The sequence below is a fragment of the Leptodactylus fuscus genome, chromosome 7 (genome assembly GCF_031893055.1).
Source record: "Leptodactylus fuscus isolate aLepFus1 chromosome 7, aLepFus1.hap2, whole genome shotgun sequence".
Lineage (NCBI taxonomy): Eukaryota > Metazoa > Chordata > Amphibia > Anura > Leptodactylidae > Leptodactylus > Leptodactylus fuscus.
Window position 1 is genome coordinate 38,314,601 of NC_134271.1, and position 18,546 is coordinate 38,333,146.

At 40.3% G+C, this 18,546-nt stretch overlaps 1 protein-coding gene across 2 annotated transcripts in view; it reads right to left on the bottom strand.

Moving 5' to 3' along the window:
• The window catches only part of EDC4 (enhancer of mRNA decapping 4), a 310,514-nt gene that overhangs the window by 94,094 nt on the left and 197,874 nt on the right, over positions 1–18,546 (bottom strand). For both annotated transcript variants that reach the window (XM_075281772.1, XM_075281771.1), the window contains one exon: positions 10,979–11,134. In XM_075281772.1, the coding sequence (XP_075137873.1) occupies positions 10,979–11,134 (156 nt within the window). The remainder of the gene's footprint in view (positions 1–10,978; positions 11,135–18,546) is intronic.

The window sequence follows — 18,546 nt, forward strand, 5'->3', positions numbered from 1 at the left end:
TGTATAGAGACTCTCTGTATGTTATACAACATTGCTGCAGATTGTCGGACTGCAAAACCCCACGATTCTCCAAAACAGCTTGGGAATCTTGTCAGAACACCTTAATTAAGCCGCACTGCGATTTCCAGGCCCCAATTCAAAAGTCCAGTTTCTTAAAGAGACAGCGCACCTTAAACCAAAATGGCCAAAAAGGACTCTGCATTGTCTCCCAGTGTCGAAACAGAGCAAATACAGCCCGATAATACTTACCATGAAGAACGGGAAGTAGAGTCAGCACCAGAAGCAGGCCAAGACTCACAACCTGTACGCTCTCTTAAGCCAACCGTAAAGGTCCTTGAGAACTACCGTTACATGAAGGATGAGTTCAATGACAACCTGCATGACCTATGGGAACGAATCACCTCCCTCATGTCAAGCATCCAACGCCACAAAAACGACGCCGCTAGTCAACAGGACACTATAAAACGGCTAGATGCGACCCATGGAAGGTAGAAGAGGTTATCCACAAGGTACGCTGCCTTCCTAAAAGACTCTAATATTGACGAAGCCTTATCAGCGCTAAGCAAAGCAGATTCCACAAACAGAGAAAGGGACGCTGCTGTGCAAGACGCCAAAGATAAAGCAGAGCTCCGTATCACTTATCTGCAAGAAGCTAGATCTAACAGGTCAGGCTCATCCAAGCACTCTTCTCGATCATACAGATCATCCTGCTCAAGAACTTCTGCCCTCAGCGACAGAATTCTAGAGGCCCGTTTAAACGCAGAGCGATCTAAACTAAGAAATTCCTATGCAGAAAAGAAAGCAGAGGCAGAAGCCAAGAAAGCAGAGGCAGAAGCCAAGAAAGCAGTGGCAGAGGCAGAAGCCAAGAAAGCAGAGGCAGAAGCCAAATCAAAGATCCTTCAAACAGAAATGGAGGAAAAAAATCGCATTAGCTGAAGTAACAATACTCGAGCAAGCTTTGAAGCAAAACCTCGACCCAATTTGCCTACCACCACTGGAAGAAGATGATCCAGCTGTTCGTACCAGTGTCTATGTACAGAGACAGATATCTGCAGCACATGCCTTCTCCAATGACATTCTACCCAACAATGTGGAAACATCCAAGTCAGCCCAACCAGTGTGCCAGTGTTACCCACAGCATCTGCAGAGACCCAAGACCAATGCCATAATGTGTCCCCTCAGGAGCAGCAATCATCACAAGACGCATTCCAGCCCATCTCCACAGTTCAAGCCGCAGTCATCGAAATCTCCAGAGGTTAAACCACAGCTCAAACCTGCAGCGACATCATTCTACCCGGGAGCGATTCACCCTTTCACGCCACACAGCTTATACGCCCAAGGAGCACCACAAGCTAACACGGCAACAAGGAGTGAAGGATCAGACATGTCTGAATTTGCCAGGTTTATGGTGAGCAGAGAGCTGATCAGTACCAGCCTCTCAAAGTTTGATGATTGTGTAGAGAACTACAGAGCCTGGAAGGCTACCTTCAAGGCCGCCATTGCTGTCCTCAACCTATCTGCGGAACAGGAGCTCGACCGTATGGTTAAATGGTTGGGTCCTGACTCCTCAAACCGTATCAAAAGTCTTCGGACTGTCTATGTGGGGCAAGCAGAATCAGGTCTCGCCGCCGCCTGGCTAAGACTCGAAAGAACCTATGGTAGCGCTGAAGCCATAGAAAGGTCCCTATTCAAGAGACTGCAAAATGTTCTAAGGATCAACCTTAAGGAAGCCCACAAGCTTCTGAACTTGAGTGATCTGCTTATGGAGCTGGAACTTGCAAAAAAGGATCCTCGTCTGTCTGGATTGTGCTACCTAGACACCGCCCATGGGGTGAACCCAATCGTCTCAAAGCTGCCACATAGTCTGCAAGAGAAGTGGGCGGTATGCGTCTCCAGGTACAAACAGTCACATGATGTCACCTTTCCTCCATTCATTCAATTCTGCAAGTTCATCGACGAGCAGGCCCAAATGAGGAATGACCCTAGCCTAGACTTCCTGGAGTCTAACACCGCAGCCACAGCAACATCCTCACCAAGGTATGAAAGCGTCACAAATAAACGCAAGGACTTGAAGAACAGTGTAAGTGTCAGAAAGACTAACCTGCCACTACCTGCGGTACCCACTGATAAACAGCACACTGTTTCCTCAAGAGATAAATCTTTCAATCGTGAGTGCCCCATTCACAAAAAACCACACTCGTTGACCAAATGTAGAGGCTTCAGGTCCAAAACTATGCTGGAGCGCAAGAAAATACTCAGTGAACTTGGGGTGTGTTTCAAGTGCTGCGCCTCTTTAGAACACATGGACAAGGACTGCAAATCTGCCATTAAGTGTGAAGAGTGTCATACTGACAAACACCCGTCAGCTTTGCATCCAACCTCAGCCACCAGCGATCCAGCAGTCGCAGTTATCTCTAGTCTGGCTACAAGCCATGGCGGGGAGCCACAGGCTAACACCAAGTCTACCACAGCGGTCTCCTGCTCATGCTCAGAAGTATGTGGGGAGAGCCAAAGTGATAAATGTTGTGCTAGGATATGCCTAATAAGAGTTTATCCAGAAGGGCAACCAGAGAACGCAGTAAAAATGTATGCCATCATTGACGATCAGAGCAATCGATCCCTAGCTGGACCCAAGTTCTTTGAAGCCTTTGGAATCAAAGGACCAGCGATGCCCTACACTCTGAACACTTGCTCAGGCCGTATAGAAACTAGTGGCAGGAGGGCACAAGGTTTCATCGCTTCTCCCATCAATGGAGGCGTAGAAATACCCCTACCTACCTACGCTAATTGAATGCGATCAAATACCAAACCAAAGGGATGAGATTCCTACCCCAGAAGCTGCGTTCCATCAACCACAGACGCTGAAATCCTACTTCTGCTTGGCAGAAACAACTTAAGGATACATAAGGTCCGCCAACAGTGCAATGGGCCGGACTACGCCCCCTACGCACAGAGACTCGACTTAGGGTGGGTAATCATAGGAAATGTGTGCTTGGACCGAACAAGTGTTGATTTCCTTTAAGACCTACGTACGCCGGGACAGACGAACTACTTTCTGCAAACCATGCCCTCGTCACTATGATGTGAAAGAGAAGCCTCCAGATCCCGTACAACTACCTGATGCCATTCCTTCTCCCTATGCAGACAACTTGGGAAAATCAGTGTTTCCTACAACTAAGGATGACAACAAGGTAGCCCCATCAATGGAAGACAAGGAATTTGTCAGGATAATGGACAATGAGTTCCTTAAGGACAAGACTAATCACTGGGTTTTTCCCTTACCCTTCCGAGCCACCAGGGTAAGACTCCCAAACAATCGTGAACAAGCCTGGTCTAGATTCAACTCCCTCCAGCGTACACTTAGCAACAAACCAGAGATGAAAGAGCACATCACCTTTATGAGCAAAATATTCCGGAATAACCATGCGGAGCCAGCGCCTCTCAAAGGAAAATGAGGAGTGCTGGTACCTACCCTCATTCGGAGTGTATCACCCACAGAAACCTAAGCAAATTGGAGTTGTCTTTGATTCAAGTGCCAAACATCAAGGCGTATCTCTCAACGATGTCCTCCTCACAGGTCCTAATCTAACAAATAACCTAGTAGGAGTGTTGATGAGGTTCCGGAAAGAGCCAATTGCCATCACCGCTGACACTGAACAGATGTTTCACTGTTTCATAGTCAGAGAGGACCATAGGAATCTCAGGTTCCTGTGGTACAAGGACAATGACCCCAGCAAAGAGATGGTGGAGTATCACATGAGGGTGCACGTATTCGGGAACAGCCCTTCCCCCGCAGTGGCAACCTATGGCCTGCGGAGAACCGCACAAGAAGGAGAGTCTGAATATGGAATAGACGCCAGAGACTTCGTAGAGAAAGACTTCTATGTAGATGATGGACTAAAATCTCTACCCACAGAAGAAGCGGCGATCAACCTACTCAAGAGGACCCAAGGTATGCTGTACCGAGCTAATCTTAGACTGCACAAAATTGCTTCAAACAGTCCGGCTGTCATGAAAGCCTTTGAGTCGAGTGATTACGCTCCAGTATTCAAGGACATAGACCTGGGATCAGATTGTCCGCCTGTGCAGAGAAGCCTAGGCTTGAGGTGGAACCTGTCAGCCGACACCTTCAGTTTCCAAATAAACTGCGCAGATAAACCATTCACTAAACGTGGTGTCCGGTCAGTGGTGAATAGCTTATACGACCCGCTGGGATTCGTAACACCAATAACCATACAAGGTAAATCTCTTCTGCGACAACTTTCCGAAACAGTCAAAGACTGGGATGCCCCACTTCCCCCTGATAAGGAATCAAAATGGGAAACCTGGAAGCAATCTTTGTGTGCCTTGGATGAAATCCATATACCAAGATGTTACGCCAGAACCTCACTCGCTGCTAGCACTAGAAGGGAACTCCATGTGTTCTCGGATGCATCTATGGAGGCCATTGCAGCAGTTGCCTATCTGAAGGTAATGGGATCCGACAATCAAGATCACATTGGGTTCGTTTTCGGCAAAGCTAATTTGGCTCCCAAGCCTGAACACACTATTCCCAGGCTTGAGCTCTGTGGGACCGTGCTTGCAGTAGAACTCGCAGACTTTATACAGAATGAGCTGGACGTCAACATAGACAATGTACAATACTACAGTGACTGTAAGATTGTCTTAGGTTACATCTACAACCAAACAAGGTGCTTCTATGTGTACGTCAGTAACCGCATCGAGAGAATAAGGAGATCTTCCAAGCCCGAACAATGGCACTATATCCCATCCGAACTTAATCCAGCTGACCATGCCACTAGACGTAGGTCTATAAGTTCCTTTGCTAACTCTTCTTGGCTTTCAGGTCCTAAGTTTCTGTTGGAACAGAAGGGAAGTGAAGGTGTTCAGGAAGTCTTCAGAATTCAGGATCCGGATGGCGACCCAGAAGTCCACTCCGAGGTTAGTGCTTTGACCATGAACACTAAAACAACCTCCAGCCTCGGTTGCCAGCGCTTTGAACGCTTCTCCAATTGGATGAAACTTGTCAAGTCTATAGCAAGGTTAGTCCACATTGCGAGATCTTATAACAACTCACATGGAGACAAAGACTGTCACGGTTGGCATGTTTGCCATAAACCACTCTCTACCAAGGACATTCCGGTAGGATGAACCATGAACAGAACACTACCCTAGCACTTCGTTCATTGGATTACAACTGGGTCGGAGATAGTTTGGCCTAGTGCGGCTTCTCCGATCCGAAGATGGGTATCTTTGGATTATCTCAGGAGCTGCCTGTCATCTACCTAGTTGGAAGTTATTATTATGTTGCATGCATATTTTTGTTTCGTTTTCTAGGTTATTGAACTTTAAAAAATATATATAGTGAAATCCCTTACGGAATTTCAGACGGGGAGTGTGCTGTTTCATCTAGATATAATCATACCGTTCATACATAGATTGTATTCTTTGTAAACCTTGCTGCCACCTGCTGTCTTTTTTCTGTATGACAGCCTGTAGTTAATTAATTCTGTACATGCCTTCGCTTCCTGGTTCAAGGATAACTGTTTCCTGTTTTCACTTCTCACTAGTCTCCATTTTCTCTGGGAGAGACATCCTTGGACTGAGCAGCAGAAGGCATCAGTTTTCGACCACACATACTTATCACAAACTACACTTCTAAGTAGTTGCTCACACTTGCTGTACCATCCTGCTCGTTACACCTGTATTCCTGGAGAAGTGCTGCATTACCATCACATGCTGTATGTCCAGTCTTCCAAATAAACAAGCCTGAACTTCACCATTCCTGATGTGCATCATCTCTCTGGAAGCTGAGCAAGATGGTCCCGTCTGCCCTGCATTGAGGAAACGAAGGTAGGACTTCTCCCAGCCCCTATCCACCTGCCACATCTTCATTCGCCTCATGTGGGGACAGAACAGGTATATTGGGCGGATGCTCCAGTGTTTGGGCATCAGGATACAAATTGTTCTGGTAGCTCCTGGGAGGGGCAAGGGTGGGAAAACTCTGCTGAGAAGATTGGGCATGTTGGGAGGAAGGAGGGGCAGACTCTTGGGTATGAACAAGAATGGAGGTAGTGGCTGGTGGAAAAGCCGCTGGAAGCATTATCCGCTAGCCATTGTAACACCTGTTCCTGGTGCTCGGGCCTCGTCAGCCTTGTAGTCTGCGTCCTGCTTAATGCAGCTATCAAGTCAGGGATTGAGATGAGCGCATGCTAATGTTTAAATTTGTGTTTCTGTCCATATTAATGCAGAGGAAAGAAGGTTTCCAAGTATTTTCCCACTTTCATAGAGGTTCTATTGAGTGTGGAAAGTGTCTAGTTGATAGGCTGTGATAGTAGGGTAATACTGGGACTTGGGCATGTTAGATGCCCCCAGACATGCTTCCCCTGCTGTCCCAGTTGCATTCCAGAGGTGTTGGCATCATTTCCTGGGGTGTCATTGTGGACTTGCTGACTCTCATAAGTCGAATAGTGGTTTCCCCTAAAACGAGCATTTTTTCCCCATAGACTATAATGGAATTCGATATTCGGTCGAATATTGAGGGGCTACTCGAAACAAATAAAATACTCGCTCATCTCTAAACTGGAGAAATTATTTTTTTCTAACTGACAGCCAGATTCATATAAGTTTAATGAAAAGCCTGGGGATTCAAAATGGTCAATTCACCCACTGAGGAATTCCTTAAGGGGTCTAGTTTCCAAAATGGGGTCACTTTTAGGGATTTCCGCTGTTATGGTACTTCTAGGGTTCTGCAAATGCAACATGGTGTCTAAACACAATCCTAATAGTAATTACTGCACCAAAATCCATAAAGGTGCTCTTTCATTTATGAAAACTATTTGAGTCAAATTGCAAAGAAGGGCCATACATGGGATGTTTCTAAAAACTGCAGAATCAGATTAATAAAAATTATGGTATGTTTTGCTGTTAATCATGTCTTTGTTACAGGAAAAACTAGTTGAAATGGATTAACAAAGTTCCTATATACTGTTTTGAACAACATCCTGGAAAAGTAAAAGAATATAAAAAAAATAATGGCAATTTAACATAGACATATGGTAAATGTTAGGATTTTGTGTCAGATGACTGTGTGTTTACCATGACAGAAACTTTCAAAATTCATAATTTTTATATACCATATATACTCGAGTATAAGCCGACCCAAATATAAGCCGAGACTCCTAATTTTACCACAGAAAACTGGGAAAACTTATTGACGCTAGGTTCACACCTGCGTTCAGCCTTCCATTCTGTGCTTTCCGTCTTCTACATGCCAGAAGACGCAAAGCACAGACCGGGTCCAGCCGTGAGCGGCGGTGAGCGTTTTATGCTCTCCGCCGCGAAAATGGATTTTTTAATCCGGACACAGAGTACTGCATGTCCGACTCTGTGTCCGGATTAAAAAACCCGGTTTTGCGGCGGAGAGCGCAAAACGCTCACTGCCGGACAGCTTTCTCACCCATTCAAATGAATGGGTGAGAAAGTCTCCTGCAGGTTTCCGTATCCTGCTCTGTTTTATGCAGGAAACGGAAACCTGCACAACGGAGAGGACAACGCAGATGTGAACGAGCCCTGACTCGAGTATAAGCCGAGGAAGGGGGGGGGGGGGGATGGGGAATCCACCATTGCAGATAAAAAGTCTGGTCATGTGCATTGCAGCTTAGTAACTCCATGTGCCTCATAGTAATAGCAGTTAACCCCATCATGTCCCTCACATTAACCTCCTGTGTGCCTCACATAAGAGTTACTGACATGTAGGACATATGGAGGTAATAATTAGGTATCTTCATAATTAAGGTCCTTCATTAGTACCCTCATGTGTCTCACATATTAGTAACCCTTATATGGGGCACACAGGGGTTAATATGAGGGACATGACGGGGTTAACTGTTATTAATGTGAGGCACATGGAGTTACTGAAACTAAATTAATAACCCCAAATGCCTGACATTAATAGGTAGTAACTAAAGGAAGGTACCTGTGTGGTACCTGTATGTTAAATCCTAGTGTGCTAAAGGACCTCTGATGACGTCATGACCATGTGATCGAACTCTGGTGTGGGTGGAGCTACTAAGATTTAGACTCAGCCTTATCTGCAGATGTTACTTACCAGTGGCTACAGGACCTTTAATGACATCACAGTCACGTGACCTCATGACAAGCCAATCACAGGGCAGTAGCACTAAAGGACCTCCCCATTCCAGCTCCTGTGCTCCATGGACCCTGACTCGTGTATAAGCCGAGAAGAGCTTTTTCAGCATGAAAAATGTGCTGGAAAAGTCGGCTTATACTCAAGTATATACGGTAATTCTCAGTAAAATTCCCTTTTTTTTTAACAGTAAAAAATATGCAAATCTAATCTCCTGGATGGAATTAGCACTCTGTACACCACCCTATAGAGGGCGGCATCCTTAACATCATGAACGACTCAGTTATAAAAAGTCTTTTAATCATAATGTGGATTTAATTGCTAAATCAGTATTTCTGTCCCAAAAGGAGTAGATTCCCAACTATGGACAGCGCTGTTTCGGCCTATTGGGCCATCCTCAGCATAGTGTAGGGATACTGATTTAGCAGGGTGAGAGACTATAGACCAGGGTGGTGTACAGAGTGCACTCTGTTCTCCTAATTCCATCCAGGAGATTAGATTTGCATATTTTTTACCCATAATCCCTAGCGGAGCAGGAATGACTTGTAAGTCTCCGTACTGCCTATGTAGGCGAACACTCTCCCTAATGTGGACGAGTGCCCCCATACCCTGGTCTATAGTCTCTCACCCTGCTAAATCAGTATCCCTACACTATGCTGAGGATGGCCCAATAGGACGAAACAGCGCTGTCCATAGTTGGGAATCTGCTCCTTTTGGGACAGAAATAATGATTTAGCAATTAAATCCACATTATGATTAAAAGACTTTATAACTGAGTCGTTCATGATGTTAAGGATGCCGCCCTCTATAGGGTGGTGTACAGAGTGCACTCTGTTCTCCTAATTCCATCCAGGAGATTAGATTTGCATATTTTTTACCCATAATCCCTAGCGGAGCAGGAATGACTTGTAAGTCTCCATACTGCCTATGTAGGCGAACACTCTCCCTAATGTGGACGATGCCCCCATACCCTTTTTTTAACAAACACACACAAGATTATAAAGACATACAATGTGTTATGGAAAAACTACCTTGGAATCAACCAAGATAGGTAAATGCATTATGAAGCTATTCTCACACAAAGTAAAAGATGTCATATTTGAAAAATGGTGTATGAGCAATAAAGCCCAAACTACCCTGTGTCATTAAGGGGTTAAGGCACCTATTCATTAAATACTGATTCTGTAACAATATTTTTGATTTTGTTATGGCCATTGTTCAGTGCTACCATGACTTGGGGCAAAAAGCTCACTAGAAACTATGTAATGGAAATGATTGAGAGTGTAGGCATGTCTCCATGCTCATAACTGATTTGGGTATAATCACTTAAGAGACTATGTTCTCTGCAAAGAAAAACAAAACAAAACATTGTACTCCTTTACATTTAATACACACTGAAAGCAAATGCCATCATGTTAAGACACGCATCAGGGGATCTAGGACTTTAAGCACACACAAAGGATATGTACCAGAGGAATATGGATCTCTTGTAGGAAATAATGCCAGGTTAGCAACCCTTCTTTAAATAAATCTAAAGGGCCTGATGATGTAGCGGGTGAAGAGATGAGTAAGGTAGATTACTCATACTGGGTATGTCACTAAGGGAAACTTTGGTTGATAAAAGTCATACATGGATGTTGGATAGGAAGGTCAGGCTTGCAATCTCCGTAAAGTTTAGGTCTGAGTGGGCTTGGAACGTTCTTCCAAACTCACCGAACCATGCCCTTAGGGACCCTGTTTTGTACTCTGAAGCAGTGTGATGTTGAAACAGAAATATATTGGTATGCTGATGCACTAAGATTTCTCTTAATTGGAATGAAGGGGCTAGGATCTGAAAAAAAACCCAAAACCCTAGGATAATCCCTCCTCCTTCAAACTTTATAGCTGGCACAATGTGGAAGGCCATTACCCCCTTTCTGACATAATATAATACAGCAGACACCATGCGCTAATGCCCACGTTAGGTCCCCACAGTGATCGAAGGCATTAACCCTTCTGGTGCCTCTGTCAAAGCTGACCGAGGTGCCATTCTGCTGGTGATCCAGGGCTGCATTGTAAAAGGCAGTGATTTTCTTTTGCAGGCTGCTCTATGCCAAAGAAATGACGATAGCGTTGTAATGCATTAGTGATCAGACCCCTTGCAGTTCAAAACTGCAAAACTGCAAAAAAAAATATATATATATATATATATATATATATATATATATATATATATATAACAAAAATTTTACATTCATATCACCTAGAACACATAAAAAAGCACTTACACCGTTTCATCCTATCATCTTATAACTGTTATGATGTAAGGCTTGAATGCAGTGGCTGAGCCATGGAAACCCCCTACTACCAAGATACTGATACAGTTTTTTGCATTGATGTCTGTTTGCAACTCAGCAACCCCAACTCTTTCACTTTACATTGTTTGTCACTTCTTGAGTTACTGCAGAATCTAAATGCTATAAATTTTCACTATCAAAAGTAACAACTGATCATCGAGCTTCTAGGAGTGAAGACATTTTAAAAGTGACTTGTTGCAATGATGGAATCAGATGACAGTACCAGGTTCAAATTCAGTGATCCCTACAGAATGACTCATTCTTTAACAAATGATTGAAAAAGCAAACTGCATGGTTAGACACTTGATCCTATACACCAGTGGCCACAAGACTTGAATGAATGAAACAAAACATACTTATGAACATATAGTGTACCTATAGTCAATAAAACTACCGGTAGTTTATTATTATTTTTCATCACTATTTCTTCAAGTTTTGCTTAGTCAAACAAAAGAAAAAAAATGAGGAAAATACACAAAACAATTATACTTACACTGAGGAACAGACTTCTTAAACTCTTCCCGGACTGTTTTATCAAGTCTACTGCTGAGTGAGCCAGAAAGAGAATGAGTAAGCTGCTGGGAGAGGAAATCTTGTAGCTGAACATTTCTCTGTTGTCCTTCACTTAGGATTCTATCTAATCTTCTTTCTGGAATAGCAGTAGTTAAGGGATCATTTTCAAAGCCTAAATGGCAACATTGTTTATCAGAAAAGGTTGGGAAAACCATTATCACAACATACTCCATATTTAGAAACCATTATTAGTAACAGGTATACATTGACCCTTTTCTTGCCAAGCACGTAGCTCTACATCCTCCCAGGGTGTAACTTCTCTAGTGGAGGACGCAGCTGCTACATCCTTACTTCTAAAGCCCATATCTCTGGACCTCCTTTGGGTTATGAAGATAATTTTAGATTAATTTTAAAGATGAGAATCTCATCTTTAAAATGATGCCAAGGTCTTTGTTAACCCTTAACGTGCCAAAGGGATTCACTGTTGAAAACGCTATTCGGGATTGAGATCACATTGAAGATCTCCATTAACGAGACATCAATTTGCTTCATATCTATAAGGGCTGTTATGAAGAACTTGGTATCATTTTAAAGATGAGATTCTCATCTTTAAAATGAATTTAAAATTATATTCATAGGCCAAACGGGTCCTGAGATACAGGAATATAAAGTGCCCCACCTCCTTTGTCTCACGAAGCATCAGTGAACTGTAGCAGAAGGAGAGAGGGAAGGAGCAGCCCTGCAGCGTGCACAGAGAAGAGAAAGCTTTCTCATCAATGTGCATAACCTGTATATGACACTAGGAAGGGTGGTGAGCCGAGACTTTCATCCTTTTTAACCCCGCTCATGCCAGAGTGCATACTATACTTTTGCTCTATTATTGTCACATACAAGTATAATGTAATTTCCCCCTGAGCTTTACTAGTGGGATATTCTTACGCAATACTCTCTAAACATAACCAGGGAGTTTATTGGCGCTGTGACCCAGACATTTACCATTGTCCAGGTCGCAGCGCCAAAAAAAAGTCTCACCAAACACTTACACAACACATACACAAAATCATAAAAAAGTTTACATTTCACCCAATCCCTGTTCTGTCCATACCTGAGCTTTCTACAGTAAAATATGTCTCTAACGATGTCCTTTACACGCTAAAATAATAGTAATAACTATCATCACTAGAGATGAATGTATAGTTGTTAAATATTATATATTTACAATATTCTCTAGCAGACATGGGGTTAACACTCTACTGACATCATAGTCTTATATTTTGGGTGCATGGGTGCGGTTAGAGTAGACTATTTTAGAAATCTCCTTACATAGCTACAAGATGGAAGGTAACACCCACTCTCATGAATATAAATGAGTAAGAAATACACATGTCTGGGTCTGTCTTTGGGAAGACCAGGGGAAGACCAGGAGGTCTGTCTTTGGGAACACCAGGGTGGGTGGTCCAGGCAGATGGACATCCATGGACGTCGTAACCAGCCCAAGTCCACCAACCAGATGACAAGCATGAACCAAGCTGTAACTACAAGATATCCAGATGATTTAACTTCTCTGAAGATGTAAGCTATTGACAATTGATTGATATTTGTGTTATTTGGACATCTTTCCCTGTTCCTGTGTTTTCCTTCAAGATATTAATAAACCTCTACACTGATTTATAACAAGCTGACTTCTTCCTATCGTGGACAAGGCCAGGTCCGGATATTTAACAGTGGACACAAGTCTCACCGGCAAATACAAGATATTTAACAGTGGCGAGCCCAGCACGGTTGGTTTTTTCCTGTTTTTCTCGTTCCGTTCACTTGCAATTAAGGGGGAAGAGAGGAGTATTTTGCAAGTTGTATGAATTGCAAGCTTCAGGAAAACTTCGAAAAGAAACTTATATTGGTGAGATACAGATGACTGTTGTACGTGTTATATGATACGGAAGCCTGTGTGAGGAAAGCCTGTGAGGAAATACAGAAGGACCACAAGTGCCAGACGTACTGAGACGTTCTGATGACAGGGACCAACTGTTCCAAGGACAAGCTAAAGGTGAAGCTTTCTACAGTGGTGAGTAAAGATTTTACTTTTAAAGTATGGAAAAATTAGAGCTATTGTCTAAAAAGTGTAACGTTGAGTTTAAAATTGTGTCTAGTGACAATTTAGCGAGTATATGGCAAGATTTGTATACACAATGTGAGCAGGCAAATTCTAAGATTGAAAATAGAATTTGTTCTACAAAAGAGAAGCAGGTATTTAGGAATATTGCTTCTTTGGTAAAGATTTTTAATGACATGGTAACAGAAAAGAAATTAAGTAATAGTATGCATAAATCTGTTCAGACAGATGAGAAATCTCAATATGTTGATAAAGAGCACCATGTGGCAGTAATGGCCATAGATGGTGAGGAACAAATGATACAAGAAACTAAATTGAAATTAAAATCTCAGGAATATTTGATGAATCTGAGTAAAGCCATTCCCACATATGATGTAAAGATCCATGTGTGTAGAAACTCAGAAATTTTTGAAAGCCATGCAGAGAAATTTGATCTAAATATTGAACAGAGAAATAAACTGTTTAAATTATGGCTTCCTATTGATTTTACAGAACGTTTATCTGCAAAAATGTCTTATGATAATGAGTCAAATGTATGGTTAAAAGACAGTGATGTGGAGAGATTAAAGAAACTAATCTGGTGCACTAGAGGTGACAGCATGCCAACATCTGACATACTGAATGAGATAAAGATTGGCAGAAAAGAATGTACATTTGCATTCATGTCTAAATTTGAGAGAACATACAAAACTGTCATTCAAAAGGTGAACTCTTCATCTATGGTGAAAAGTTTTGTTAAAAAGTTCAAATTCTTGGATGCAGTCACCCTTGCCAGTGCGTCAGATAAGAAGACTTTATTTGAAGCTGCTAGTTTATTGGACATGGCCAGAAGACATCAGAAACATATGTCAAATGTAAATCGAGTATGTCCAAAGCAAAAAGCAAAGCCTATTAAGAGACATCTGTCAAATCATGTTAAAGTGTCCCCTATTTATAGGAGGCAAAGTGACAAAATCTATGAGAAACGTAGGAAATTACATGTTGCATATAAACCATATGCCATGCAGGAAAGTCCACAAATTGAAATTCCAGTATTAACTGAAATTAAAGAATTGCAGCCAACCAAATCTATTGATAGTCAAAAGATTGTATCTGGGAATGTACCAGTTGTCTCCAAAATGTCAGATCTTTTCAGTAACCCAATGGCATCTGACCTGTCTTATATTCTTAGGAAAAGGGCAAGCTTGGCATTCTCTCATGACCTGGCGAGGCTATTATGGATGGACGTGTTGACAGGAAGTTCATGGGTTTAACTTAAAAATATATATCTGAAAGGAGGTCAGGGGTTGAATTTAAAAGTATCTCTGAAGGAATGACTGTCTATTGAGATTTACTTATGTACTATTTGGCTATATAAAGAGAAATCCCTTTTATATGAGGAGAAGTCCAATGATCAGGTATAATCCACATGATTATGTGATGATGTTCATAAATAATCCTAATTATGCTATTGTGAATAATACTATGGATCATAATCATCATATATGTATACACACAGGAGGAGAGTCTCATGTGTGGTGACAGATTTTCGTCATAGTCCACTCTCTAGATGCAGAGAGAGGAGGAACATGTTATGTACAATATATGAATATATGACATGTATATGAATATATGTACAATATATGAATATGATCAAATAGTATTAGGAATCCATAAAGTTATTAAACTGTCCATTGGTTAAAATCATTATTGTATTAATTAGTTTTTTTGCTAAAGTTTATCTATTTTTTTCTCTTCAGATATAGATATATGGAAAAATGGATCAGTTCAATCAGTGATGTCCATTCATTCATCATTCTTTCTTCTAGCCAAAAGAATGCATGGAGTGTCTAACTATTAATGAGTAAACAAATTAACATGGTGTGACTAATAACAATGCATGATAAAGTGGTATAAGTTATAACTTACCTTAAGCATGTTTTTCAATAGTTTCATGTAAAGTCCATGTTTTTAAGATTTTCAAGTTATAATCCATTTTGTTTAAAGGCATGCAACTAGGCATGGAGCTCTTACTTACTGTGAGAATAAGTGTTCGTTCATGTGGTCAGTTGATTGACAGCAACACATTGTGACCTGTGACCCTGATGGGCTGGTCAGTATAAGTGTTATGTGTGTTATGTGTCCACTGGTGTATACAACAGATCTGTGACATCACAAATAGGCCTAAGAAAATCAGGATGCATCCAACAAGGAAAAAAGGAAAATATATCCAACAAAGAGACGTCTATTTTCTTTCTATTTTCTATTTCTTTCTATTTTCTATTTCTATTTTCTTTTTCTATTTCTTTCTATTTTTTATCTTATATGATCCTCTATATTAAATTGGGAAATTAGCAAATATATGTGAAATCCATTGAAAGGAACCTCATATGTTTATACCTACAGGAAAACCAAGTGTTTAAGTCACATGAGCTGAGAGAAAAGGTGACAGCTGCACTACAAAGCAAGGTTATTTTAGGTGAACATTCTGTAGGAAAAAGTAGCTTTTGAGAAGATACAGATAATCTTCAATATATTTGTTCAAACCTGACAAATAATAAAGGTTTATTGTGGTAATTGGATCATGGGATAATAAATATATTAGTTATGGTGGGAAAATCTAGTTAGCTATAGCCAGTATTGCAGTATTGATTTATTGTATTATTATTCATTATGTATTCTTACATGTACACACACACTTGCATACACTTACACACATCAACATCTACAAACATTGGGAAAACAAACATTGGGAAAACAAACATTGGGAAAACATAAGTGTCTTATATGCAAATAAGATAAGCTAATCATCTTCATGAAAGGAGAAGCATAATATCATCAAAGGATATGGGATATCAAGAGAGATAGTCTCTGGTTTATTCTTCAAACTTCTGATTATAGGATGTGACATTTTGAAAAGTTTATGTTTATATACTTATTTCATATATATGGTATTCACATACAGCCAGTACACAAGAATATATACAGTTAAGTTAAAGACAGTCAAGTATGTTAAGTCTTGTCTCTATTCTTGGTATTGGAGGTATCTGAAAGGTTAAAAAAGGACACAGGAGTCTGTGAAGAGACGAGGTGTTAAGAGGAAACTTTAGTCACATAAGTTTTTATGAATAAAGGGTTAATATTGTGTCTCAGATAAGGAACACAATGATAATTAATAAAGTAATGTTCAAAATAAAATTATTTCTTATTAAAAAGGATAATAAAGTGATTAAACTTTAGAAAATGTATGATAAGTATGATAACACAATCATATAGGAACATATGTTTAGTATAATTGGTGAAAAGTTCTAACTAAAGAATAAATATAGTGATTGTCTATAGAATGGTAATTAATAATCACATTATATTTCAGAGTTATGTTGCAATTTGTCATCACAAGTAAAGTACACATATATATTCATACATATAGATATAAAGATATATATGTTGATATATGATGTTTATATAGATTATTGTATCCAAAGTACTATTATCTGATAGTTTGATAAATGTATTGAATATCAATATTTTATAAGTCAAATATAAATATTGATACAATATAAAGAGAAGTATGATATATAAATGAATGGTATGGTACACTGTGATATTATAGTTTAGTTAATTGCCTAGTTTGGCTTAGTTATTAGGGAAAGAAAACTTTTCTTCAATCAAGTCCAAGATTATAAGAAAGTTTGATATCAAATGTTAATAAAAAGACTTTAACAGTTACAAGAAGAAGATGTGCGGGAAAAGACAAAATCTGAAGGTATGATGCTATATGCTTAAGCTTATGCCAAGGACTGTGTTTAAAAACTATTACTGGAGTTTGGAACCTTTGATCAGCGGATGATTGGACAAATATAAAGACGTCCTCATCAATGTTTGGTGGAATCCTTTCTATTTCAAGACTTCAAGTTTTTTGGTGAGCAAAAGGGTTGTGAATGATAAAACCCGAACACAGATATTGTGTATCCAAGAGACTGAGATTCCAGGACTGAACCTTACTGACAAGCAGCAGGGATGATGTCAGAATTCACACTTGCCTTGCTTTTGCAGTATTGCTCCAGAAGTGTCACATGATTGTACAGCGACAGGTGGTCAAGGGAATTACAGAAGGAAACTCCTCTACAGTCTATGTCTTGGTGAAGTGAAACATAACATATGGACTTTGTTGTTATATCAATATCTTCATAATATGAACTTTAATGGACAATGTTATAATATCTGCACAACACGGAGGAAATCTAAAGGACTTTAAGTCAAGAACTACATTTGTGGTAAGCTTTCTATTATGATGGAAGAAGAGATGACCAGAAGACGATGAAAGAAGAGCCTTCATCAGGTGTAGGTTAGATAGTGGATCAAATTGTTTTCATCTTTGATCACAGTTTACCATAACATACCAGAATATTTATTAATGACAACATTTATTGCAAATTGATGAAATTATTGTTATATGGACAATTAATGAAAATTAAGTTCCAGTATTCAGCAAAGAAGAAAGAAGATATAATCTAATTGTATGAATATTGTTTTATGGTATATCTTGAGAGTTCAAACAGATATTTCACTCTCAAAAGGGGGAAATGTTAAATATTATATATTTACAATATTCTCTAGCAGACATGGGGTTAACACTCTACTGACATCATAGTCTTATATTTTGGGTGCATGGGTGCGGTTAGAGTAGACTATTTTAGAAATCTCCTTACATAGCTACAAGATGGAAGGTAACACCCACTCTCATGAATATAAATGAGTAAGAAATACACATGTCTGGGTCTGTCTTTGGGAAGACCAGGGGAAGACCAGGAGGTCTGTCTTTGGGAACACCAGGGTGGGTGGTCCAGGCAGATGGACATCCATGGACGTCGTAACCAGCCCAAGTCCACCAACCAGATGACAAGCATGAACCAAGCTGTAACTACAAGATATCCAGATGATTTAACTTCTCTGAAGATGTAAGCTATTGACAATTGATTGATATTTGTGTTATTTGGACATCTTTCCCTGTTCCTGTGTTTTCCTTCAAGATATTAATAAACCTCTACACTGATTTATAACAAGCTGACTTCTTCCTATCGTGGACAAGGCCAGGTCCGGATATTTAACAGTGGACACAAGTCTCACCGGCAAATACAAGATATTTAACAATAGTTTGCTAACATTTTTATAGGGGGATGGAAAATAATATTTTTATGTAAAGTCCTATTTAATTTGCATGCATAATTGGCATTTCTTTAACACTCGCATCTGTAAATATATAAATATGTGGTATGTAGGAACTCCTCACATCTTGCAGTTTTTTGGAAAGTACATTTTGTTTGCAGAAAGGGATTGCTTGAGTCGCACTTTAGTGGCAAATTTGAATTTTTGTGTAATTTTTGCTTGCAATCTCTGTATGCTGCAAAGCTGCATGAAGGTGGTTGTATATAAAACATTAAGTTGTGTTTTTA